The sequence below is a fragment of the Dasypus novemcinctus genome, chromosome 4 (assembly GCF_030445035.2).
Source record: "Dasypus novemcinctus isolate mDasNov1 chromosome 4, mDasNov1.1.hap2, whole genome shotgun sequence".
NCBI lineage: Eukaryota > Metazoa > Chordata > Mammalia > Cingulata > Dasypodidae > Dasypus > Dasypus novemcinctus.
Genome location: NC_080676.1, coordinates 165,421,289 through 165,447,837, shown reverse-complemented (window position 1 = coordinate 165,447,837; position 26,549 = coordinate 165,421,289). Strand labels below are relative to the sequence as shown.

The following is a 26,549-nucleotide window of genomic DNA, read 5'->3' as shown; positions in this document are numbered from 1 at the left end:
CGCTGGCGTAGCAGGTGTCCCACCAGCTTGCTGGACGGCGCTGTGTGCGGTGCGTGCTGGGTCTTGGGGAAGGACGGCCATCTTACCCGTCTGCTAAGGCAGGCGGCTCCTGCCGCGTGCAGAGTGCTTCCTGCCAAGCACCTCTGTGAGTTTAGGTAGGAAAGCAGGGCGAGAGCTGGAAAGAGCCCCATGGCTGGGCATGGACGTGAGGCCATAAGGGGGCCTGGGGCGTGGCTGAAGGCTCGAGGCTGCAGCAAGGACACAGCGAGGGGGGCCCCCAGGGCCAGGTAAGGAGCGATGATGTTCCAGCTGTGGTTTCAGGCGTGAGGTGGGTGACGCCAGCCCTGCCATGCCCCTGAACCCTTCAAGGAATGGCGTCTTTCCTGGCACCTGCAGGATCTTAGAAGGGGCTGAAGATAGTAAGCAACACACTCACGTAACTAGAGGGGGCTGCCTCGGGGTGCACGATGCCTGCACTGAGTCTGCCCAACGCGGACCCACGCCAGCGCTGATGCCAGGCTGGTGGGCACCGGCGCAGGTCACTCTTCTGGCGTGGAGCTGGGCCGCCCCCCCTGCACTGCCAGGAGCCTCGAGTGGACGCTCCGCCATGCGGCACCTGTGAGCAGACCCAGGAGGCTTCCACCTCTCAGAGAAGACTCGCTGCGCACCCCCGCTGGCTCGGGTCCCTGGGGACCGTGTTCCCCGCTGCTCCTGGCTGATGCCACCCCTCCCTAACGCTGCTGCAGTGCCATCGTTGCCGAAGAGGTGGATTGCTACGCATTGGCAGTTAAAATCAAATACGAGCCCCAGGGCCAAGGCAGATTTTCGACTGGAAGTGGCTCCAAGTTCTGACATGTTCAGCAGACACTAATACAAAAGGTCACAAGCTGTCCTCGCTGGCTGTCAGGTATGTTCAGAGGAAACACACGCACGCTGAAAGGACTCACTTGTTTCATATTCTCCAGACACTGACAATTGCTTCCACATCTTTTTATTTCTCTTTGTGCTTTCAGTTAAGTTAAAAAGGATAATAAAATTGGTAAAGTCCAATAGCAAGTTATACAAAATTGACCAGAATTGGGAATGTGGGGTGATTATTGTTTTACAAAATACTGTGATTTAAGATCATCAGCATTAACTTACTTCTTTTTTTGACTTCCAAGTACCTTTGGCAATTTTACCTAGGAAAATAGCATGCATCGATAACAAAAACTGGTATTCTAAATGCATTACTTGATGTGATATATTTCTTGCTGTGGAATATGAATGAGAATTAAAAATATTTTTTTCTCTTTCTCTTTTGCCATAGAAATTTAGGCATTTAAAACAAGCTGCAAAAAACCTATTCAACTTATCCACAAAATAAAGTTAAGACAGATTCAGAGAAGGACAAGTAGAGCCCAAGCCAATCCCTGTCACTGGTGGATGCATTTCACAGGTACGACTGACAGGAGCTGCCCTGCTGGCACATCCCACTGGTACTTCCCATTAGACAGGGAATACACGAACACTCGAGAAAAGTTCAGTCGTCCAGAGAACCAAAGTGCCATCTGCACCCTCGAAGGCCTTGCTAAGGCGCCGGATGTTGTGTTATATGGAACGTTTGGCTATATTACCATTGTCTGAAGCTGAGAGAAAAACGGTTAAAAACATTTTTTTAAAGGAAGCTAAAAAGAGTTGAGCAGCAGAGCTAACCTTTGCGTTGGCAGTTCTGGCTTTGACCTGGTTTCAAGCATCCCACTGAGCACACCCGCCAAGGACCAGACCGGCCAGTGGGGGTGGGCCGGGGTACGCTCGTCGGAGACGGCTGGACACACGAGGCTAGCTCTTGCTTTCTTCAGGGCCTGAGTGGGACCAAACCCCAGGACAGTAGGCAGAGCACAAAGCTGACGCTTGCCCCCTGGCCAGCGCCTCCCGTGCGAAGCGCACTCTCCATTCCCAACAGGCCGGCCACTTCCAGCGTCGGCCCAGGCCGGAGGAGGGCAGCCCTGCTGGCCGGTGGTCCTCCATGGCCCCACGGTGGAGGAGCAGCGGTGGGGGGTCAGGTGGGGCTGGGGACTGGGCACCTGACAGGGCGGGGGCGGCTTTCTCTCCCAGGCCACGTGTCACCTGGCGCGCACGACGTCGGCCCCGGGGCTCCACCCACACTGCCTCCCGCGCCCTCCTCCCCACCCCGCTCAGGGCAGCGCCGCCGCCTGGGCCGCAGTCAAGCCCAGGCCGCTTCTGCTGCCCCAGCTCAGGCCTGAGCGCCGTCCCGTCGCCCATTTTTATGACTAAAATTAGAAAACTTCTTTAAAAAATCTCTAAGTGCAAGCTTCAGTATTTTAGATCAAAGGTAGCTATACATAAATAAAGAATGAGATGAAACTCAGGGGGAATGTCATATACACAGCACACTAGTGAAAAGCTGCTTATTTCCTGAGTTTGAGAAGGAACTCAGGCTTTTTAACACAGCTGCCACGCGCCTCTAGCGCACCACCTCCCATCTGCGGGGGGAGCTACCGGGTCCGTGGCTCAGCTGCTTCTGCATGGAGAAGGCCAGCGCCGGGGCTGGGGAGCACAGCCGCCAGCGGCGCCGCCCTCCTGCTGAGGACACTTCTGGCTGCTTCAGAGGTAGGAAAACGGGGACGGGAACACTAAAAAGAGCCCGTGGGAGGAGGGGCTGGGCCCGCAGCTGGGACTGGATCACGGGCCCGACTGCTTGGCTGGAAAGACAAAAATCACCAGAGAACCGACCCCACAGGACCACTGCGACTGAAAGCTGGCCAGGAAATAAAGTCCCATGCTTTGTGCTAACAGCGTCAGTTTATTTAGAGTTAGGACCCACGCGCTCTCCTCGGCTCCACGCACACAGGACGGTGGTCCCTGAGGCTCCCCCAGCCGTGAAGGCCCGAGCGCTTGGGCCATCTCTGTGGCAGCAGGGCCGCTGCGCCAGCCCCAGGGGCAGAGCCAGCGGGCACCTCGCTCAGGCCCAGGGCCTCCCGCACGCCCTCTGGAGGCGTTTATAAAAGGATAAAAAAGGCCCACGCTGCTCGAGTGCCGGCTTCTAGAACGTCCTGTACAAAAGAGTCTTGAAAGAAGAGTTTGCCTCGAGGCTCAGAAGAAGTCCACGGCGGTTGGCCTTCTCTTCAGGGGGGCGGCGAGCGGCCTCTGGGCCGCCAGGGGCGCGCCGGCGGGCGAGCGCGAGGGGCTCTTCAGCACCCCGTGCGGGGGCCTCTGCTCAGGGTTGAAGGCCACCCTGGAGGGGCCCGTGGGGCTGACCAGGAGGCTCTTGTCCGTCTTCCGGAATTCTGCCCCAAGGAGAGCAAGGCGCGTTACTCCACCCGCCGCACCCCGCCCCAGGCCGCGCACCCCAGGCTCCCACGGCAGGTCCTGGTCTTGAGGCAGGGGAGCAGGGCTGCCCGTCCCTCGTGGAGGCGGGTGGGCACACGAGAGGGCGAGCCTGCGTGAGCGCGCGCCTGCCTGGCACAGGCTCTGAGGGCTTTCTGGCAGGGGAGTGAGGCTCTTTCTTGGGAATCTGCCCTCAGGGCCTAGAAGGTTCTGAGCCTCATCCCTAGCAGAATCTGAGGGCGCAGTGGCTCAGGCCCTGGAGGTGGAGGGCTGGTGAGGCAGGCTCGGGGGCTGCGGAGGTGCCCGGCTCAGGGCCCCTTGGCTCCTTGCTTTCCCCCAGCTCCCAGGGCGAGGCCTTGCTAGCCAGGCATGGCGCAGCCGCACAGGCGCTCTCCACAGGCTCTCCACACGCGTGTGCACACACACTCTAGACTTGCACCAACACTACCAGAGTAAGACGGGAGCACCCCCAGGGGCCAGCCCCCTCCCTCGGGCAGCAGTTGGCTCAGAACTTGAGCAGCGCGGCCACAGCTGCCCGCCGAGCTTCCGAGGCGCCCGGGCGGAAGGCCGGCTCGGGGCGCAGGTGTTCACAGCACCTTCGGCAGGCGGCCCAGGAAGCCCCCACCCTGCCCTGCGGGGCAGCGGGGACATGGCCTCAGGCCTGCAGGTGGGCCAAGGTCCCTGCCGCCTACGCCCGGGGCCCCGCGCCCGTCTCCCGAGCCCCTGCTCCAGGCGCCACGCCTCCGGCAGCCGGCCCTGCTCACCTGCGGTCGTGTTTCTGTTCAGCCCGAAGGTGACTTTCTTGGAGCTGGACGGCGTTTTGTTAAACTGCGGAAGGAAAATAACAAAGGGAGTCCAGCAGGTGGGCCGGGTGCGCCCGCCCGGGTGGCGCCTCGTCTGGAGACCTCGTGGTGTCCAGGAGCCCAGGCGGGGCGCCGCCACTCCAGCCACCCACGGCCACCCCGCGGCAGACGCTAGAGGGCGGCATGCCTCCCACGCCGGGACGGCCGCTGCCTCCTGCACGCCACGTGCTTCTCCACCTCTACTCCCAGCGAAGAAAGGAAAACAGGCGTGAAACCCCCTAGATAAAAGGGAAAAACGTCTTCCCCGAACACTTAAATCCAGGACCTCGTATGTGGGAAGCTGGCGCTCAACCACTGAGCTGCATCGGCTCCCCTGAGTTAGTTTTTTTTGCCGATTCCCCTCCCCCGAGGAGACTTTGGGAACTGAATTTGGGACACCCCCCCCCCCGCCCAGTGTGGGAGTTGGCTGTTCTGCCGCTTGAGCCACGTCTGCTCCCCTGCAAGGATACATTTTAATGACTCCCATTTTGAAGTTCTAACTAGAGTGCTGTATGAAACTGATGAGGCCTGACCTAGAACGGCCTTTGGCTTCTCTGGGCCAAGGATGTGCATCTCTGAGCTTCCCGTCCAGAAGGAGCACACAGGGCTGTGTGGCCAGGAGCGCCTTGCGGTCTAGCTCCACAGAAGCTCCCGCTGGCCGGGCTGCGCACTCGGCAGCACTTGCCAAGAGCCCCCCGCCCTGTGCCAAGCACTTGCCCGCCTCCAGCCCCCCGGAGCCCACCATGTGCCCCCTGCTCTGGGTAGGCTTCCCCGCCCCCTGGCAGCCCCTCCTCCGTCTGACTTGTAAGACCGGCTCCTCCGGGCCACCTTCCCTCTTCTGCCACGTGTTCCTGCAGCGGTTAGGACGTGGCGGCCCGGGGCTGCCTCCCTAAGGGTGTGCATCAGAACCGCCCCTCAACGGACCACCCCGCCCGGGCCTGCACACCCGCCTGCGAACACGGTCTAGAACTGCACGGGCTCCTGGCATGGGCTCCTGGTTCTCTCCGTGGACAGAGCCCAGAGGCCCACTGTGTGGCCCACCGCCCAGCGTCCGGGGACCTGGTCGTCCAAGGGCCTTGCATTTCCCTGACGGCAGCAACGGGCTGCTGTACCTGCACGGGGGCAGGCAGCACCGAGACGCTGTACCTGCACGGTGGCGCCCAGAGAGGAGATGGCAGCGCTGCGTTTTGCTTTCCTGAAGAACAACGGCTTTGGTAAGAGGGAGGGCTCAAACTTCACAAAGTCACTCTCTGCCCTCAGCTTTTTTTTCTTCAAAGGGATGAAAGTCCCGCTGTTTCCCTGTGTGGGCGAGGGGCGAGAAATGAGAGCGGTCACGCTGGAGTCAGGGTGGCAGCCGCGCCACGCACCAGGACGCCAGGACAGGACAGGGGCAGGGGGGCCAGAGAGGGGACCGGTCCCAGGAGCCTGCGAGCCGGGGATGAGACCAAGCGACCAGCCGAGCCACTGCAGCCGCCCGTGGCGCCCCAGGCCCCTGGGAGCACAGGCTCCACTCCCCAGTGGACATGGCCCAGGCCCGGCAGGCCAGAGGACGCCCAGCTGCCAGGGAGCAGGCCTGCTGCACAGCCCGCCTTCATGCTCAGCCCCGGCTTCGAACGCGTTTGCCTTTCAAAGGTCGCCTGTGGAAGCCTCGCTCCTCTCATCTCTGAGGGGCGCCGTGGGCAAGCCTGACGTCCGAGGCGAGCAGGATGCGGACTCTGCGGCCTGACAACCCGAAGGCTGCGGTGCAGCTCTGGCAGCCCGGGCCTGGGCACCCGAGCCGGCCCGAGCCACGCTGGTGGTGTGGGCAAGCTCCCGGCGTCCTGGCTTGCCAAGCCTCGTGGCCCGCAGGGCAGGCCCCCCACGCACGGGGCCACGGGGGCGGACAGAGCCAGGAGCCCCCTGAGCTCCTCCCCCTGCTGCAGACCTGGCGGACACGCGTCCCCTGCTCTGAAGAGGAAGCCCCGTGGCCTGTGGCTTTCTCAGCAATCTTCCAGGCCCCTGAAAAAGGTGGCCAGGGCCTGAGAGCAAGGCTCGTAAGGCATGCGCACGTACACCTTTTGGGATAAGAGCCCCCTCCTTCCCCGACCCACTCCCGCGTGGAGCATCCGTGCTTCCAGCGTTCCCTCGGGCGTGCAGACGTCCACACACACAGATGCACAGGTGTGCTCCCTCCATAGTGCCATCGGCCTGCGCCCACTGCTAAGCAGAGCCTTGCCGGTCGAGCCTCTCACCTTCCCTCCTTTAAAGTTTGAAGGCCTGACCCTTTTAGGCTTCTGAGCATGTTATAAGAGCTGGGGAAGCAGAAGCCCCTCGAGAGAAAAGGCACGCTAGTGCCACCCACGCCGGGCAGAAGGGCACTGCGCCCACACGCCACTCTGTGCCATCCTTGTTCTGGAATGGGTCAGCCGCCACCTGCTGCCTCCCTCGGCCTCCACAGACCACACGTGCACGGGGGTGCGGCTGTGCCCAGCAATGCTCGCTAAGCAGCAGGTCATATGCCGAGACGAGGGTCTTAGGGGAGCCCAGGAGCCTGGGCCCCGGGAGCTGGAGGCCGTCACCTAGCAGGGAAACCGAGGGCAGCCACCAGTCGAGACCCAGACCTGCCCGCTGCAGCCCCCGGGGGTCATTTCCATGGCCTGCGGCTGACCCCCTACAGCCAGCGGACACAGCCTAGTGGCCCTGCAGGGGGAGGCCGCAGCTTGACTTGCACAAGGCCGCTAAGAACGTCCCACCAACCAAGAAGACCGCTGCCAAGCACAGCCTCGGCTAACGCGCCAGGCCGGGGTCCGGGCACCGCGGGGCCCGAGTCCTGCGCGGGAGCCTCCGCCCTCCTCCCGCCTTACCAGGGCCTGCATCTGCTTGGCTTCCATCTTCAGGGCTCCGTTGTGCTCGACCAAGTGCAATATCTCTTTCATTTTCTTTCTCTTTTTCAGGAGGGCAGTTTTCTGGTTAGTGAGGTCACAAAGGTCAAGGCTGCTGGGCTGCGCCTTCCTTTTCTTCAGTTTGAGGCTCGGGGGCCGAGGGGTGCGCTGAGCCCCTCCTTCCCCCGCGCCCGCAGGGGGGCCTTCCTCCCCGAGCCGAGCTGGGGGTGGTGGGGCTGGCAGGGCCGGGCCGCCGCGGCCTGGGAGGACCCCGAGTCTGCGCTTCCCTGTCAGGCTCTGGCTGCCCCCCGTCGGGGTAGCAGCGCTGGCAGGTTCCTGAGAAGGCTCGCCGCTCAGGCCTCTCTGGAGCGCGCCCTCTGCAGACGAGGCCGATACTCCCCCGGTCCCTTCCTGGACCCTCAGGCTCTTCTTCCTTAGCCGTTTCCTTTTGTGTGAGGGTCTGGCCGGGGGATGCCCCAAGGTGCTGGGGAGGGCCCCGGCTCCAACCTCAGCCGCAGGGGCCTTCGGGCCTTGCCTCTTCCTCGCCTCTGGCTCGGGGCTCCCGTTCTGGTTTCCACAGCTGGCTTCATCCCCTGAACCTGGAACTTCTGGCTGGAGGCTGCTCTTCTTCTTTTTCCTTTTCCTCCTTGGAACATTGTCTTTCCTTTCTTCTGCACTAAGAGAGAATTTGTTTCCTATAAAGACACATAAAAACCAGTCAAAAGTGCCCGGAGGCCACTGTGAAACCGGGCTGGATCTCCAGGCATCCGGGCAGCAGAGAGAACTTTTTGGCATTTTATCAGCAGCTATGCTGCTGTCCTCTCTGGTTATCAGGAAAAGCCACTGACGCTCTGGCCCCGTTTCTTCCCATTCTCGACTGTGGTTGCCACCTTTCCTTAGGCCTATTTCAGTGTGAGTGGAACTGACCTAACATCCAGGGAGTCGTCCACCTTAAGACCAAAGGATTCTTTGACCCAACTGATACCAATTTACATTAAAACCACCGATGCAGAGCAGTAATGAAATGACTGCTCCAGAGGGCAGTATCTCATCTGTCAGCGCTTCCCACCTCCTCACCCATCTCTGTCCTTCATGATGCCAGAGGCTGGAGTAATAGGTTCCACATGAAACATCTGGGAAAAAGGTTACTTTCCAGCCATCGAAACATGCAAACAAAAGCTTTTTGCTCTGCGAAGGGTCTTGAGGCCGTAAGCTCCAAAGGGCCCCCGAGATTGCCTTCAAGGCCCGAGGAGGCCCCCGCCCTGCCCCCCTGCCGCTCACCTTCCTCTTTTTGCCAGCCGGTCTCCTCTAAGGGCGCATCCCCCTCTCTCTTCTGCCTTCCTTGACTAACTGCCTGGTCCTCACGCTTGGCAGAGATGTCCTCGGCAAAGCTGAGCCGTGCCGTGCTGCCTGCTGGACCCCAAAGGCCACCCCGTCACTGGGGGCCTGCCCCAGCAGCCGACAGCCCCCCCGCCCAGGTCCTCCTGAACCCTGATTTCGGCTTCGTCATTACTCCCTGCTATTTCACCAACCCAAACCCAGAAGCTGACGTGGGTTTCTCAACCAAGGAAAGGCAACAACTTAATAACTCTGGGTGGACACCAGAGTCCAGGCCCTGGAGGATGCGGCCGAGGCAGCCTCCCTGCCTCTGGGGGCACAGGCAAGGCAATCCCCTGTGGTTCCCAGGGGCAGCGTGCCCACCTTCCCACCACTCCACGTGGTGCGTGGCTGTGGGCTCATGTACTCGCTCCATGTCACGACTAGGTTGGAGGACAGAAACTTTTCCCAAGGGGGATAATGGATCATAAAACAAAAGAAACCCAAGGGACCAAATTTTCTCCCTCCACCCAAGATCGAACTGGAACCTTCCCAGGTCCATAAAAATCCTTGTTAAGACAACCACAAAACCCCAAACAGAAGGCCACATGCTGCCAAGCACAGGAGGAGCGCCCGGGGCAGCGGGGCGGCCTGGAGGTGCTACATGCGCCTGCCAGGGCTCCCGCTTCAGCCTGTTCAGAGCTGGGAGCAACTAGTTCTTGTGAGATGTTTTTCCATCCTGTTTTTCTATATTTGGCATTTATTAAATGCCCTTGGTGGGGTCCAAGTTCACATAAGAATGTCATGCGTTAGAATCCTGTGACTTTCCTCACCTTCAGAAAGATCCTGGAATCTGAAAAACAAAACCAAACCAAACCAGGGTTGACAAGCAGCCCCTTCTTCCATTTCTACAAGCACAGGCTTTCAACGCTGGAAACACCAACAGTCTTTGGATATTGGCCAATTTGCTTCCTTTTTCCTAAGAGGAAGGGTGGTGCGCTTTGAGGGCAGAGGCTCTGGAGGACACGCTCAGCCAAGGCTCTGTCCTGCACACGCAAATAAACGCAAGACACGCGCGCCGCCTCCCGTTTCTCGAGGCAGGAATGGCTCGGATCTCGAATCCAGAACTTCCATTCCATTTGCCTCCTCCGGCCAAGTGCAGACACGCCAAGCAGCCTGTTGCTGATATATAACGTCGGTCCATTACAACAAGAGGCCAGCGCAGGGCAGCCATGGGCTGGGTGACCAAGAGCAGGGGCCCTAGCGCCAGAGCCCAGGCCCAGGCGGGGCTTGGGGCTCGGAGCCCAGTCGTGTGACCGGGGTGAGCCAGCTAGCCTGCCCTGGGCACCCGCTGACCAGCTGTGCCACGGGGAGAGCTGCCTCACGCGGCTTTGCTTAACACCAGTCCAACACGGAAAGCGCCCGGCTCATGGAAAAGTGCGTGCTCCCTCAGCCAGCACCACCCAAACACAACAAGCTCCGCAGGAACAGACGTACAAGAAGTCATGACGGCACCAAGGCCTCCGACCAGCCGCACGGGAGGCAAGTGAAGGTGACAGCACGCCCACAGCTCCCCCCCGAGCAGTGCACTCACGCCGCCGTGCCACTACCGCTTCAGTGTGCACGGAACGCTCCACTGCAGTGGGAACACACGGTAAAGGACGAAGGGAAAGAGTTAAGCACGGTGACAGCAAAAGGCCCGGCTGCAGCCCCTCACTCACTTTCTGATCAGCTTCGAGAGCCGCTTCCTGTTGAAGGGCGGGGTGTTCTTCCTGCTGGTTATCTCCAGGAGTCGATCAGCCACAGCCTTATAGTCGAACTATGTCGGAAGAGAAACTGAACGTCAAGCTCTCGCAACGCATCACTGTTGGACTTGGTAATAGAAAACCATCGGCACGGGACTTGGAAAGCGTTCAGTCAGAACATTCTAGATAAGCATGTGGTGAGATCTGTTAACTGTCAGCTTAAGCAGTATTTCTGAAAGAGTCATGTTCTACTTCTTTTTGGGAGAAGCTGGGTGTGCTTATTTTTAGGCTTAATCTAGAATTTCAATTTGAATCTGGTAACAAAACTTTCTTTTATTTGAAAAGTATCACTGAGCTGGCTTGGTTATATCTTAGGAATGAGAGCTAAAATGAGGACTGATATTTTCCAAAATTCTAATATATTTATTTAAACTTCTTTGTCTCTGATAAGCTCAATGTATAGCACTAGTGACTGAAGAGATTAAAAAGAACTTTGCACATTGTCCTGGCAGCTTAAGTAGCTTTGATCCTTTGATCCCAACTAGCGAGGCCCATCTGGAGTGAGTCTATATTCTAGAAAAAGCAAACACCACCATCCACCTGGAGAAGTGGCCCCGTGTCTTCAAAGGTGTCACAGCCAGCTCGATCACTGTCATTGCCGATTCCATCTTTTCTTGAGTGGTGTTTGCCCAGTGCTATCAAAGGACATCCAAAGACAAAATTCTTGACACATCAAGTACACAGCAATGACTACTTCCAAAGGAGCTGCCATCAAACGAGGTGCTCTTACTAAAAAAGAAAGTTTCTTTAAAGAGGAAAAATGTGCAAGCAGTTATGATTTCTCTGGGAACGAGGATGGGTTGGGGACAAAGCACACCTTCTGCCCCTTCTACACATGAGGGTAAGAGCAGAGCTCCCGCCTCCCTTGGTGTCTGCCTGTACACCCAGGGCCATCCTGCCACGCTGTGGTCCTGTGGACAGGGAGCCCACATGCAGGGACCCAGTGGATCCAGGTGCTGGGGTGCTCTGATCGGTTGGGAGAATAAAGGACTAGTTTTAGATACGAGTCTGGGATCAAGTGGAGGGGGTGTAGCTTGGAGGCTGAGCACCTGCTTCCCAGGTATGAAGTCTGGGTCCAATTTCTGGTACCTCCTAAGAAAGCTTTGGAACTAAGGTAAAAATCTATCACAGATGTACACTAACTTCTTATGTGGCTGCCTCAGAAGATACAAATTAACGCTAATCTAACTTCTAGAATTTAAAAAATAATCCAAGGGGCGTTAAGTCTTTGAAGAAAAGGGACAGAAAACACTAATGAAAATTCACAATTGTTTGCAAATGTAGATTTTGGAACCCTATAAGCTCGTTAGGGTGGTGCCAGGGTACAGCCTGGAGAGGATGGAGCAGGGTGAAAGACCTGGCAGGTGCTCGATAAGCATTTGCTGACACAGAATTTCTGGAAATAAGCATGACAGTTTAGAATGACAGAAAAGTGGCAAGCAAGAGGGATGCAGATACAACTCTCAGGACCACGCAAAATTTGCTCGAGGTCATTTAATTGTTACCTACACTAAATTTAAAATGAGAATATTTCTTGTTTTCCTTTGGACACCTTTTTTAACTGATGAAAAAATAATATATGATAATTGTAGAAAACTAAGAAAAGTACAAAGAAAGTAGAAATCACTCACAGTTCTACCACCTAGGGCTCCCTCTTAATATTTCAGTGCTTAACCCTTTTTAGGCATATGTGAATGTTTAACACAGCAGGTAACCCCCCCCACTCAATTTTATTAAACTTCCCCTGGTCATTGTTTTTGAAAATTTTACTAGGTAGCATTCAAAAGCACTGGTGCATGCAGGTTTCTTGACTAATCGTTCAGCAAAACGTGGAGTGCTGCGAGATGCCGCGACCACCGCGAGAGCTCTGAGGGCCTCCCACTCTAACGCACAACTATGCCAAGTTCTCAGACAGAAAGGGGCGCAAGAGCGACAACGCCCTCACAGGCGCTAGTCCACGGGGTATTTAAATACGGCTGCAAGTCCCTCACGCGTCCAGACCAAGAGCACAAGGCCCACTCCTGAGGCCGCAGGCAAGAGGGCAGGCCGCAGGGCAGCGGGGTGTGGCACGTGCTTGAACACGCTTCTGCTTTTTGTCTCAGAAGGGGCCAAGGCAGAGCCACTGTCCATGAATTCTGGGTCAGTCCAGTGAGACTGAGACGAATGTACCAAAAAGCGTTTGGGCGGATGAGCCCTTAACCGGGGAAATGGCTGTCAGGAAATTCTCTCACCTCTCTTCTTACTAAGTGTTTTCCTCCATGTCATCTCGTTTTCAGACGTCTCGACTTCAGGGAGGCCACCGTCACCCACTCGAGTTTTGTGTTCTCTGACTATCTCCTCAGGTGCAAAAGGAGACTGGTGGACAATGACTTCGAAAACACCCCTCGCTATAGTCTGTACCAACGTGTGGCTGGGGGGAGAAGCACAGCGAAGAGAAGGCGGTGAAAACCAGCGGCCTGGCCTCGGTGTGCAAGGCGGGCCGGGGAAGAGGAGGGCAGAGGGAGGATTACCGCACAGCCCGCCTCGGTACTTAGTACCCGCCTGACCAGTTAACTGGTGAGCACGCAACTACGCTCCCGAGCAAACCCGCACGCTAACCAGTGGTCGGTGGGAGGAGCCAGCAGACTGCGGAACTGAGGGCGGAAAGGGCTTGGGGAGCACTGAAGAGGACCAGGGCGGGCCTGAGGCCTGGAAGGGCCGGGGCGAAACCCCGAGGCTGAGCTCCTGCTACGCTTCAAATTCCTTACTAACGGGAAGAAGGATTTGGCTGTTCTCAGCTCTGCGTAACCTTCACAGGGAGCCTGCCTCAAGCTCCTAACCCAGGACATTTTTTCCCCCATAATTAGGCATCAATTGAAAGAATGAAAGCAAATGTGTGAATCACTTACTCCTTAGTCCTGGCAGCAATTTTGCAGAATGGATCAATAAACTTGAGATTCTGATCTGCCAAAAGCTGTAATTTGGAAATAAAATGGGGAAAAAATGAGGTGAAAGACCTTGTACTCCTTGCTGATGTGTCCTTGAAAAAGAAAACTATTTGTAAATTTGCAAAGGTTGAATCAGACCGAACAGCGTGTCTCTCCCTAACCCCAAATGCGCTCTGCGTGAGCGACCTGCAGATGCCCGGAGCTGCGGCCCAAGGCCACTGCGGACTCCAGCCCTTTGGCCACCCCAGGACAGGAAGCAGAGAAGTGCCCAGCTCAGCCAGCACACAGCTCCCCCATCTGCCGGCAAGCTTTAGGGTGACACGATCTGAAAGTGTGAGACGAAGGAACTTAAAAACAAAACAAAACTTTATTTCAATTAAAAAAAAAACCATGGGGAAGCGGCTGTGGCTCAATCGGTCCTACCATATGGAGGGCCTGGGCTCGTGTCCCGGGGCCTCCCTGTGAAGGCAGGATTGCCCGCACGCTGTGGAGAGCTACCGGCCAGCACCGCGGAGAGCAGACTCAGCAAGGTGATGCAACGAAACAAAAGGAAGACAAGCAAAAAACGCAGAAAAGTGCATAGCAAATGGACACAGAGCAGACATCAAGCAAAAAGCCACAAGGGCGGGGAATAAAAAAAAAAGAGAGAACCTATTAAAATAATACATGGCCACTGTAGAACACTCGTAGAAGAAAAAAGTAAAAATTAGAATCCCAAATTTGGAAAACCATTCTCATGCTAAAAAAGTACATTTCCTCTCCAGCCTTTTGACTGCTCACATATGACTATATACTTAAAAAAAGACCACAGGCTTTTTGCAGCTTTGTCTACTGCCTTTGCCCCCTCCTGCTTTTTGAAAACTCAATCTACCATGAGCATTTCTCCATGGAGGAATGAGTCGGTAGTTTTCACTTCTGCTTTGTAAGTAAGACCAGAGAGGACATCCTTTCTGTGTAACTCTCTGGCCACATGCCCCATCAGCTTTTCAGGAAGCATTCCTAGAAGGGGAACGACTGGGTGGGGAGACGGCTGAACCGATGTACAGGGCTACTGCTGCGAGCCACGCTGGGGCCAGCAGCGCGTCTGGTTGCCGCCGAGCTGGGCAGGCTGGAGATCAGCTGTAGTTGCACCCTCGGAGTGCGACGCCTGCCTGCTCCTTACCTCCTTCCCTCCCACTTTGGAGAGCTCGTCCAGGTAGATATCGATGAAGTGGAATCTCACTCCGTCAGGAGACTGACTCTCAGGATGCAGAATTTCCTTCATTAAGACGTCGAGGAAAAGCTTGATTCGGCTGAGGAGAAACCACACAAGCTCAACACTTCTCTCTGTTCCAGGAGGACACGAGGCTACTTAGTCTAGTGCCTACACTGTGCGACAACCAACACTGAAAAGTCAACGAAAGACGGGAGGCTCAAAGGGGCGAGGAGGGAAAACGCAACCCCCTAAGGACAACAGCTGCTCGTGCCAGCGACCGCCCGACCCTCTGCTGGGTTCTGTGTTCTCTTCGGGCGAGGACACAGTAATCATCAAGGGGTAGGCACAGAGCAGGCAATTGACACGTTTAGCTGAAAGGCTTGAGAAGCAGTTCCTGTGCAGCTCGGAGGCCGGCGCATGCTGACCTGATCAGTGCACCAACCTTTCCTCCCAGCCATTTCTCTTCAGAACTTCGAAGGACTGTCTCAGGAACAGGCGGATCAGCTGAGGACAGACAACTTTGTTACCAAGGGCCAAGTGAGAAATATCACTCGGCTTAGCAGAAGCAGGAGATAATGAAATCGGTGTAGCCTGGGTCCCCGAAGTGGAAAAATATTCATAATATTTAAAACCTCTAGATAAAACAGCGTTCTTGAATCACTCCCAAACACACTAAAGAAAAAGACAAGTCTCCATGTTATGTATTCCAGTAATGATACTGCCCTTCATCACTCAAAGCCTAGTATATGCTCTGTTTCGCAAATACACCTTTCTATTACGTTTAAAATCTTTAAGTTCTTTTCTTCCCGTGAGCTTCTGAAGAAATTATGGCTAAAACGCCATAGATCTTACCATGTAGTACTGGTCCAGGCGGAGCCTGTCTATCTCCTTCCACTCTCGATTCACGGTTTGCCAAAAGGTCTGAATGAACAGGTGTTCTGCAGTGAACACACGCCTGTGAACGCTCGTTCTCGAGCTATTTCTCTTACTACAATTATACCCCACGATATAAACACATTATACGTGTATGTTATGTAAACGTACCACACGTCACATAATTATGAGAACAAGGTACTGGCTTCCTGCTCACTGGAGGGCTTGGGGGCAAGGCCTCCTGTAGCCACTGGAAGCCGTGTGCCCTCATGAAGACCTACCCCCTTCCCGACCCGGCCCACTGGTCGTTCCCACCACCCATTCCTAACACTCAACCCAGATCCATTTTGGTGGACACTTAAAGGATCCACGTGGAAAAGTGACATTTGGTTTGATGTCAGGTGCCAGCAGGGTGGACTGTAGCCCATGACATTCTATTTTTCTCTTCTGAGCCATGAATCTAGCACTTTTTCATTCAAAAAACATTTTCTTGCCTGTTTTTTCTTAGTTTCCTCCTTTTGCCACCATTATTTCTTGATATATGCAAATCTATACTGTATTCTACATGTAGACATCTGCCACGTGCTACTCAGCTGGGGATGCTGCTGAAACTCTGAGAGCCACTGAGAGTTACTGAAACCATGGGGTGGCTTTGCGCTGCGGAGCGCCGGCAGAACCAACCCTTTCTGCTGTCTTTCTCTCCCTTTGTAAGCAGTCAAGGGCTACTCGCAGAGACAGCTTAACTTCTCCTTTTGGTAAAGGGGTTACTTTGTCCTTTTACCAGTGATGCCCTCAAATGGGAGGATAAACCTGACAAGTGCAGACACATACATGATCTCAATATGTGATCATATTACACAATAACTCAGAAACAAAGAGATTCTGGCGGGGTGTTATCTCTTAAAGAGTTTACAGAAATCTTTGAGATGTCAAGCATGATTCTTCACAAGACACCTCCCCCGTGCTCACCAAGGCTATTTCTAAGGCTGTCAGACTTTTTTAAAAGGGGAACAGCATGCCAACTGCCGTCTCCACAACATTAGTACCAGGTTCACGTTAGATTGAAAACTGAGTCTTAGAAGGAAGGAATATAAGAAACGTCACCTAGATTTCCAGGGCAAGTTGCCAAATCCAACAAAGAAGGGGTTCCGAAAGCCACAAAAAAATCCCGACTTACGTGCCTCCGAGCTGCTGACGACATGGATGAGTTGGGAGATGGTGCTCGCCAGCTCCTCCTGCAGAGGTGGGGTTGGGGAGAACACCGGGATTACCAGATGCCATGCGTGCGACCACAGCGCCGCGGGCTCTGGCCGCTTCCCGCCCCCGCTGGAGGGGTGGGGACCTCCTGGCTACAGCACCATTTCTACGAAGGATCTGGGTTTTATCCTATTTGAACTCCCAATTGCAACAGACGATTATGCCAACTTTACATGCCCCCGGAGCTGTGTAAGCTACATATTAAAAAAGCAACTCCAGTTATGAGTTCAAACAAGCTACAGAATAAATTAGCAGCCAGTTCCTTGCTTTAAACATACATCACTACTTAAATTTTGATTCTATGACAATTTCCCAAACACGCTGAAACACCAAGGACAAATGGCTGACTCAGCTGTGGCTGTCCGATGGTGGTGGTGCTCGCCCCACGAGACTCAGTTCACAGTATCAGAACGTCTCCTCACTTGGGCAGGGACAGACTGCGGGTGGGCAGCCGGGACCAAGGGCTAAGGGAAGTGCCACCGGAGCACAGGCCCTGCCACCACACCACGGGACTCGCTGGGGAGAAATGGGTGCCTAGCACTGTGACGAGACCTGCTTTGGGCTGCAAAAAGAAGTCAGAGCACTGGAGCCAGCCCTGGCCTGCATTTCTTACCCATCACCCCTCAAACTTTCTCTACCTGTTCATTTGATGTGAACTCCCAGGCTGGAAAACGGGCTCCCATTCATCCGTCTTCTTCCCCCACTAAAGCTGCTGGTTTACTTTGGAATGAAATACCATGCCCTGCTCTCCTACTCAAAGTATGTTCAGTGCAGTAAAAGTAATAAACCCAAACACGTGACTACGCAGCTTGGGGGAAGCGGCAAGGCCACGTGCTGAGACCCAGGAAGGTGGAGTCGACCGGTGAAGTCTGACACGTCAGCTGCAGGTGTGAGCCTCGAGGCTCGCCTCTCTACTTCTAGAGGCACAGCTGCGTCCCCACCGCGGGAACAACACTTTCTCAAAGAGGGGCGATGATTTCCATAAAGGCGCTCAGCAAGTTCAGCTGCAGGGATCAAGGGCACCAGCTCAGTTCAGGGCACGGCGCAGGGTTTCCGCGGAGCTGGAAACGTCATGAGGCTTGGATGTGAGGGCCTGGCCCAGCTGGGGGCTGGAGCCCTGGCCTCACCCAGGACCTCACATGAGCGCTCCTTCTGGGCCATTTCTGACCACAAGTAATAAACCAAAAAGCAGCAGCAGAACCGTTAAAATAAGTAATATAAAACCCACTATAAAGCCTCAAACTGTGAGAGGGAAAGAATAAATTGATCATCTACATGTGTCCTTCGTTAGGGGACAACTGACCCAGTGCTCTGACGGCAGGTCCCTCGCTAGGAGACAAGTGACCAGTGCTCTGAGGGCATCCTTTTGCTTTCTTTGTGGATGAGAGGCGCAAAACTCATCCTTGAAGCAGCGAGTCTATGTTTGTTCAGGTCCATTAAGGGCTGTCATGGGACCAAACCATGGGGCCTCCCCCAGCCACCCGTGCCCTGCTGCAGCCACCTCACCTGGAGAAGAGGCTCGTCTTGCATCCACATGCAGTAAAAGAGTCCTTTCCAGATTTTTAAAAGTTCTTCTTGACTGAAACCGCCTGGAGGGCAAAATGGCACAAAAAACTCATTTTTAAGTCCACATTTCCTTTTTTAATTTTAGGTCTGCTACATAAGCAGGGAAAATAATACCAAATGCATTTGAACCTTCTGGTCTGCAGATGTCTTGTTTTATTTGAAGCATGTTTCGTAGTTAATATGAGAAAGCAAACGTCACCTCAACCCAAAATTAACCAACAGCCCCCCCTCAACACCCCGCCCTGATGATGGCTGGCATCTCACCCACGCCAACATTTTCACTGTTTTTGAAGGCTCTGCATCCTATGAAAGATGCAGGCTTTTGGCAAGTTGATGAAAGCGGTGGAGCAGGCGCCCAACAGGCCAGGAAACAAGAGCTCAGGCGTTCCAGCTGGACGGCAAAGGATGAGAAACGCCTGGGGAAGGGACCAACCTGTGGGCAATTCTGCAAAAATGACCCTTGTAAGGGTCCTGTGCTGAGGTCCAACTTGGCTGCGTCCTCCCTTTTTCTACCAGCCCACGGAGGTCACTGCGTACTGTACGGCTCTGGTCTCTGCAGTAAGCGGACCCCACACCCCGCCCCCGGCTCAGCCTCATTCTGGTCTCCACTCTGGGAGCCCTCCATCTCCGCCTGGGCCATCTATGATAACAGGGCCCATCTTGTCGACCCTACGTGCTCGTAACATGTTTGCTGAATGACACAGGAATTGCAAAGTGACAAGGTGAAATCTAAGCCATGAAATCAGAGACAAGTAGAGCTCTCGAGTCTTGGTGGGTGTCAGAAACAGTCTTTACTGGGAAGCAGATTTGGCTTAATGGATAGAGCGTCCGCCTACCACATGGGAGGTCCAGGGTTCAAACCCAGGGCCTCCAGACCCACCCCATGTGGAGCTGGCCCACGCGTAGTGCTGATGCGTGCAAGGAGTGCTGTGCCACGCAGGGGTGTCCCCCGCGTAGGGGAGCCCCACATGCAAGGAGTGCACCCCATAAGGAGAGCCGCCCAGTGTGAAAGAAAGTGCAGCTTGCCCAGGAATGGCGCTGCACACACGGAGAGCTGATGCAGCAAGATGACGCAACATAAAGAAACACAGATTCCAGTGCCACTGACAAGAATACAAGCAGACACAGAAGAACATACAGTGAATGGACACAGAGAGTGGACAATGGGGGATGGGAAGGGGAAAGGGAGAGAAATAAAAAAAATAAATCTTTGAAAACAAAAAAAGTCTTTACTGATATCTCACTAGTGGGTACTGGGATAAATCTTTTGAAACAGCAGGATAAACTAGATGAACATAAACAAATATATATTTGGAATCCATGTGATTTCAATACTCCAAAAGATAAACACTTAAGCGACAAACATCCTTCTAATGGACTGAGTTTCGTTAGGGACCCCAGAGTGAACGTGCCCGTCCCAGGTCCTGGCGGGTTCCGGGTCGGGCCTTTCTTCCACAGCGGTTCTGAAATGCTGTGTCTGGTTGGTCTACTTCCTTTGAGAGCTGGGCAGACGAGGTGCCCCTGGTTTTCTTCCCTGCTGTTATGAAGCAGCCATGCCAGGAGACCTTCCTGCCGCCAGCACAAGGAGGGTACAAGGTTGAACCCCACCGGAGCCGAGCCGCCCGGAGCCAGGAGGGAGAAGAGCTGGCCTCTGGGGTGCAGTGTCGACAGGCCGCCCCCGCCCCCGCCCGGTCTTCTGCTCTAATCAGTTACTCTTTCAGCAGAGCCCAACCGACCCAGCCGCCCTCCTGCCACACCCCTGTCCCGGCAACTAGTTTATAAACCCAAATGCGAGTGTATTAATTTGCATTCAGAAGGGCAGCTGCTAAACCTGCAGGAAGCACCGGGCCTGCCCGTGCCCTTGGAAGCACGTTGCCGAGTGGTGCCCTGGATCGCAGGCTGACCTCGGTGCCCGGTGAAATCAGCTATGTGCCAGCCCTGCTGCAGGGACCGCTCAGGTGGCCCAGGGCATCTCTCCTGGCTTCAAACTCGCCACCGACCAGCTCCCAACCCTCAGACCCGTCTTCCTGGACCCCATGGAGACCTTCACAGAACCCCGGGGAGCCCAGGCTCCTTCCGGGCAGGGCCTGGGAGTCCACCTGGGGGACTCTGCAGTGAGCTAAGACCGCTTATTGGGTGGGAATAAGGGAGGGCACTTCCCAGTGCTGACACCAAGAGTTCCTTGTGAATGCCTGACGGCAGTTACCAAGCTCCTCCTCTCTGCACCGGGTGGCAGCGTGCAGCAGCACCCATGTAACAGTCGGATGGAAGGTGGCGGCTCAGGTGTGGACGTGGAATGCATTTCTTAGGTAAGAGCTGCCTGCTGTCTTCTTAATGGTCCCAGGCCACTTTCAAATAGTCCATGCCAGCTAATGCTGTCACGCTCCTAGACCAACGTTCTCCCGCTCATGGTGCCAGGGCGTTGGTGACGCGGGAGGCATGGCCTACTCCTTCATGTGCTCTCCCTCCCTTCCCTGCTCTGGGAAAGAGGAGAGAGGAAACAAGGGGGTGTTTCTTCCTGGCAGGGGCGGGAGTGACCACGGGCCCCTGCAGGAGGCTGAGTGGCCACATCGGCCGCCAGCACCGTCCCTAGCTTTCACTAGGCCACGCCCTAACCTGGCTCGCCGTCTGCAGGCCTGCCGGGATGGGTGTGGGCGCAGACCCTAGCTGCGTTGCTCCAGCAGCCAGCTCCCCAGGCGGGGCGTCTCCCAGGCCTCCCCAGCCCCCGGCGCTGCAGCCTCTTCTTTCCTTCAGCCGCAACTCGGGGACTCGGGACACACGGCACCACCTGACTTCTGACTGCCCCGCAAACCCGACACTAGACTCTGGTGGACCCCGCCACAAGACCACCCGTCTCTGCCCTGCTCTTTCTCATGCTCTGGGAAAGAAAGGAAGAACGAGCTGCCGGCGGCACTTCTGTGGACTCCCGCGAGCTCGGAGTCAGGCTGCTCCGGCCTGACCCCTCGTCTCGTGGAGCCCACCGTGCAGCGCCCCGGCAGGCCCCCGTGCTCTTCCTCCCCGGTGCCTCCTCCAGCACTCTCGGGTGAAGGCCACTGGCTGAACTGGGACTAGACCAAGAGCACCGTGGCAAACCTGGGGGCCTCTTCTATGGTGGCCTTGAGAATTTGTAACTCTGCTTTCTGCTACTCCATAACTGCTGGGGACATGGGTACACAGGGGCCTCTCACCTCCTTTTGTATTGGGAAGCGTCCTGTTGTTGAAAGACCACATGTATCCCAACTGGGCTAGGCAGGGTCACCCACGGCTGCTCAGGCAGCAAATGAAGATACTGGGGGACTCGGAAGTGCAGAGCACTACCTGCCAAGTATTCTTACAAAAACAAAAACAAACTTGAATCATGTCGACTCTGTTATTACCAGTGTACAAGAAATACACGGGACGGAGGAACATGTTAGATAAGACCATGAGGACACAGTTAACAAAACCGAAAACGGGGGAAACACTACGGAACAAAGACTCATTTCCTCCAACAAATACATTGCAAGGGAAAAAAAAAGATGGATAGAAACTACTAAAATTTAAGAGTCTTAGGAGTCATAGCAAATAAATGCGATGGATGGGTCCTGTGCACATTCTATTTGTCATAAGAAGTATTTATGAGACAAATGGGGAAAAAACAGGTTGGATATTTCATGGCATTAAGGAATTTTTTAAAGATACAAAAGCGGTACTACGGTTATGTTAAAAAAAAAAAGAGTCCTTATGACTCAGAGCTACATACTGAAGTATCTGCAAATGAAAAGAAATATCTGGGATTTGCTTCTTGGGGTAGATTAAATAAATAGGCCATGTAGTGAAAATGCTGAAGCCGAGTAATGAGTGCCCTTTTAAATAGTTTGCATAATTATTAAGTATACATGTCATGCAGATCTCTACATTTACATTAAATGACCCAAGAGTTTCCTTCCCTTTCAAGAACACGCCTCGTAAGTGAAAGCAGAGCTGAACACTATGACCTTAAAGGCAACAACAGAGGATTCAAGACAGGGGTGGCTCAGGAGGCTCGTCCTGGGCACCTGCTGTTATTCCCCCGGCCTCCGCCTTCCCGCGGGGTCTGTGGTCGGGGGAGCTTGCGCGTGAACAGAGGCATGTGGTTTGCAGGCTTCAGGGAGCTGACAGGAAGTCCCCTTGTCGCACAGGATTGGTTCCGGAGCGCAACGGCAACCCCCGCACTGAGAAAGGGCGTCTTGCTCAGGCGTTAGGATGGTGCCTGGCTCCTTCTCACTGGCCTTGAAGAGCACCTGGAGCCGCCCTCGGCCACCCTGAGCATGGCGCCAAGCCAGGGAGAGCAGAGCTGGTGACAGGGAAAAGCTGGGTTCTGCTGTCATCAGCTGAGCCGCTGCACAAGGTCGTGTCTCACTGTTTCCCCTTAAAACTAGCGTGGCTTGGACGTAGTCAAGTTGCAACGGATAAAGAGCCCTGACCAATCCAAACATACCTGGACTGCAAAAAATGCATATACTACATCAGAAGGTAGACAGTTAAAACTCCTGGCTTGTCTCCCACCTCCCAAGTCCCTGGAGGCACCGTTTTTCCTGATGCCTACCTTTCCAGAGACATTTCTACGCATTTCCCTACACGGAGTCCTGAAATTCATAAGTTCGAGTGTCTGTATAACATAAATGGCGTCATAATCTATGTATTCTGGCCCATTTCACTTAAAAACAATACAGTGTATATTTATTTGCAGGTGGATTTTGTAAGTGAGCCAATACATCAAGCCAACTCCAAGTGGTACTTTGATATACCACAACTGTTATAGGCAAAGGTCTAACATGAGGAGCTTTTGTACTGGAAAATGGTATTTTGGCAAAGTAGCACAGTGACATAGATCCTGGACAGTGGGTAGGAAGGAGTTGGCCCTGAGTGTTTCTTCAGTGGAAACAAGCTTGTGGTCAGACCCCAGCTTGCTATTTCCTAGCTGTGCAGTCCTAGAAAGCTGTCAACTCTGCTCTGGGCCTCAGTTTCCTCACAGACAATATATGTAAGGGCGTGGGTAGGGTCAAAATTAAGAACGTGCATGAAAAGCACTTCGTAAAAGTAAAGGGCTATTCAATTGGTAGATATAGTGATTGTTTCAGTTTCTCTTTCCCATATTCTATTGAAGCTTTTTTTCCCTTTTAAAAACCTCTACTTTCAATATTATGTGCAAAAATCACTTGTTTTCACCTGGGAAGTTAACTGCTGAAAATGAGGTCCCAAGTTTTGAAGTATTTAAACCAAAACAGAGAAATGCTCAGTGTTTTCTTTCTAATGTGGAAATAATACCAATGAGCTTTGAAATAAAAACACATTAAAAACAAATAAACAAACAAACAAACAAAAACCCCACCCCAAAACCAATAGCACTTCTTACCAGGAAATGAGCACAGGAGCCATTTTAAAGGGCTGAGAGTGTCACACACCAGAACCCCCACTCCTCCCGGAAGCGCCGGTTTGGGATAATTCTAACTGTTGATATGACAGAATACTTACGCCCCCATCATCTTCACTGAATCCAAGAGGCCACTGACTGTAAAATGTGCTGTTATCTTATGTGTCACCAAAAAGAAAACCATGATACAAATGAAACTTGTCACAGAGTAGACTGTAAGACGCACCCAAATTTTAGATAACTTATATGAAAAACAAAACAAAACAAGTGTTGCAGAATCAACAAAACATATGGAATTTGTTTTATTCAATGCTGTTTCTCCAGTGCCAGGGGTAGTTTGCATAACAGCACACAGTAGGTGCTCCAAAAGTATTAGCTGAATGTATGGATGAGTAAATCTGGACAAATGAGTTTTCATGAACTAGAACCATGGACACAATTGTTGGGGATTAAATCACACCCCCCACCAAAGGCACGTTCAGGTCCCAGCCCTGGTCCTGTGGTGTGAACTCATTTGTAACCAGGACCTATGAAGGTTAGTTTAGGTGAGGCCAAAAAGAATGAGGATGGGCCTTGACCCAATAGGGCTGGAGTCCTTATGAGCAAAGGAAATTGGACACAGAAAGCCAAGCCACAGGAGCAGCCAGAAGCTGGAGGTCAAGAGAACCCGAGAAGAAAAGAAGACGCCGCCACGTGCACTGCCATGTGATGGAAGAGCCAAGGAATGGCTGACAGCCAGCCCCAGAAGGCCAGCGTTCAGGGAGAAAGCATTGCCTTGCTCATGTTTCGGTTTTGGACTTCCTCTGGGCTCAAAACTGGGAGCCAATAAATCCCTGCTGGTTAAACCAACCTGCTCTGTGGCAGCTGCTTCAGCAGCTGGGGACTAATACGGCGGTCATTCCAGAATTGTGACCGCCCAGCACAGACAGTTAAAGCACTAGAGCATCGTGTAGTGGCCTTAAGCAGTACAAAGATTTCTAACTTACTAAATCACAAAGCTATTTATTTATGCTACTGATGAAAAGCTACACATATGAGTATGAGTAAAATTTCAGATTTTCTTTACCTTGCCCAGGACAAGATGCAAAAAAAAATATGAACCTGTCAATGAGAATCAAATGTCAAGTCAGTTTATTTCCAAACTTAAAAAGTTTCTGTTTTGATGGAGGGCAGCTCTGATATTCACTTTGCATGGTTCTTTTTTGAGGGCCCACTACACACCCTGTATTATAGATTAGGGGTGAGCAAGAGGTACATCATGAGTAATTTTAGCTTTGGTGTGCATTAAGCCAGGACCCTGGAGTTGTTGGTATAAACCATCTGGCCTCATGTCCCCGTGTCACTTCGGCATCTTGCAGATCCTGACCAAAGGGCTCGTTTGAACACCAGGAGCTGTCTGGTTATTTCAGACCCATTCCAGGGCCCCATGCAGATAGTGTCTGGTCTTCTGTTCTTGGACATGGCCAGGCTCTTGTACAGCTAGGTTTGCTCTGACTTTCAGCTAAGGAAACAGATGGGAGCTTAGGGTGTTTTGGGGAAGACTGACACATTGACAGATAGTTAAGAAGCAATGCAGCCAAGTGCCACAACAGACACACACTGGGTTATTTTAGAAGCATAAGGGAGCGGGGGTGAGATGATTAGGGAAGGCTTTTTTGGAGGGAGGGATTCTGAATTGAGTGCTGCAGCAGAAAGGGGGTGAGTTTCTTTGCTGTGTGAACAGCAGTAAGGGCAGAGGTGAGAAATGGTGTGTCATGTATAAGGAACCACAAACAGATTGTTGTTGATGGAGCATGAAGCAGTCAGGTATGGCTGAGCAGGAAGGTGGTAGGATCAGATCTGTTTTAGGAAGATTGCTTCTTTTATGTTTCTCTTCAAAATTAAAGTAACTAAGAATCTGAGTGAAGGGATAGATAACAGTTTTTCTTTTAAGTAGATTCTAAATGTATTAGCAGTAATCCATTTGTAAATATATAAGTTCACCTTAGTGCAACAGAAAACCCATAAGGCATATTGTAGTTTATATACTATGTGCACATTCAAGGGTTAACAGGTACATGTTCTGCATGAGGTAAATGAAACCCTTCAGTGGAACACCACAGCAGCTCAAACACAAACAACGAAGCTGTGTGATCCGCCTGTGCCTACCTCTCCAACTCCAGCTTCAGCCGCCTCAGCCTCCTTACTGGGCCAGGACACACCAAGCGCCTTCCTGCCTATCTGCATGGCTGCCTTCCTCTGGTCTCTGGATCTCACCTGAACACCACCCCAGAGAGGCCTAAGTAGAGGAGTTCCCTCCCTCCTTTTTAAAATTAAAATAAGGGCTCCCTGCCCCCAAGGCTTCCTCTGTTTGCTCACTGCCTGTTTTTTCTTTCCTTTAGGAGACACCAGAAACCAAACCCAGGACCTCCCGTGTGGGAGGCTGGGGCTCAACTGCCTGAGCCACATCCGCTTCCCATCTCGCTCCCTTTTTTCCATATTACCTGATTTCTGTTTTCTTCACTACACTTACAGAAGCTCTATCTTGTCAGCTTCTTAATTTCTTCCCTAGCTTTACTACTGGAGTTCTTAAAGGGAACGCTTCTTTCTGTCTCCTCTCTTGAATCCCCAGCCAGCCCCTGAAGGTGTCGGTCAAACGCAGGCATGCATCAATGAAGAGCACTCAAGAATAAATCAGGGTGAGCCTAGCGACTCAGTGCTCGGAAACCAGACAGATCTCAGCCTCCCCACTCACTGAGTGACTTCCAGGAAATCACTTACCCTCTGCTGCCCCGTTTGCTTAGCTGTGACATGGGGCTAGATACAGGAAAATGGCGGTTACAGAGCCAGACACATAAACACACGCGACAGAAGGCACAAATCCCTGCACGGAGCCCCTCTCCCTGCCGGGCCCGGCGTGCCCGCGGCCCCCCAGTCCTTCCCGCCCGCCATGTGGCCGACGGCGGGGCGCTCACCTGTCTCCCTTTGCGTCTTCACGCTGATGTACTGGCGCAGCTTCTTCACCGCCCGCTCCCGGATCCCCTTCTCGTTGGACGCCAGCCGCTGCGCGAACTGGATCTCGGCCGGCTGCATGGCGGGGGCCATCGCGCCCGCTGGAGCATGCCGAGCCGCCCGCCGCACCTCCGCCTCCCGCCGCCGCCGCCGCCGCCGAGCCTGGCCCGGGCCGCGCCTGCGCAGAAGG

General features: G+C 53.8%; 1 protein-coding gene across 5 annotated transcripts; it reads right to left on the bottom strand.

The window, feature by feature from the left end:
• Positions 1–975: 975 nt before the first annotated feature.
• Positions 976–26,547, bottom strand: RRP1B (ribosomal RNA processing 1B). 5 transcript variants are annotated; one of them, XR_188837.4, is made up of 16 exons: positions 26,323–26,547; positions 17,914–17,996; positions 16,328–16,385; positions 15,130–15,215; positions 14,720–14,781; positions 14,245–14,374; positions 13,044–13,108; positions 12,387–12,565; positions 10,696–10,790; positions 10,072–10,169; positions 9,184–9,203; positions 8,315–8,446; positions 7,016–7,728; positions 5,285–5,471; positions 4,095–4,158; positions 976–3,290 (listed from the first exon to the last, which is right to left on the bottom strand). XR_188837.4 is itself a non-coding variant. In XM_004475303.4 (16 exons), the coding sequence occupies exons 1-16, from the start codon at positions 26,450–26,452 to the stop codon at positions 3,097–3,099; spliced, it is 2,262 nt and encodes a 753-aa protein (XP_004475360.2). In that variant the 5' UTR covers positions 26,453–26,547; the 3' UTR covers positions 976–3,096. The 5 variants fall into 5 exon arrangements, 3 of the variants coding, with proteins under 3 accessions (XP_004475360.2, XP_004475361.2, XP_012373764.2); XR_011648737.1 differs by having other exon boundaries at positions 8,315–8,443; XM_004475303.4 differs by having other exon boundaries at positions 5,319–5,471.
• Positions 26,548–26,549: the final 2 nt, after the last annotated feature.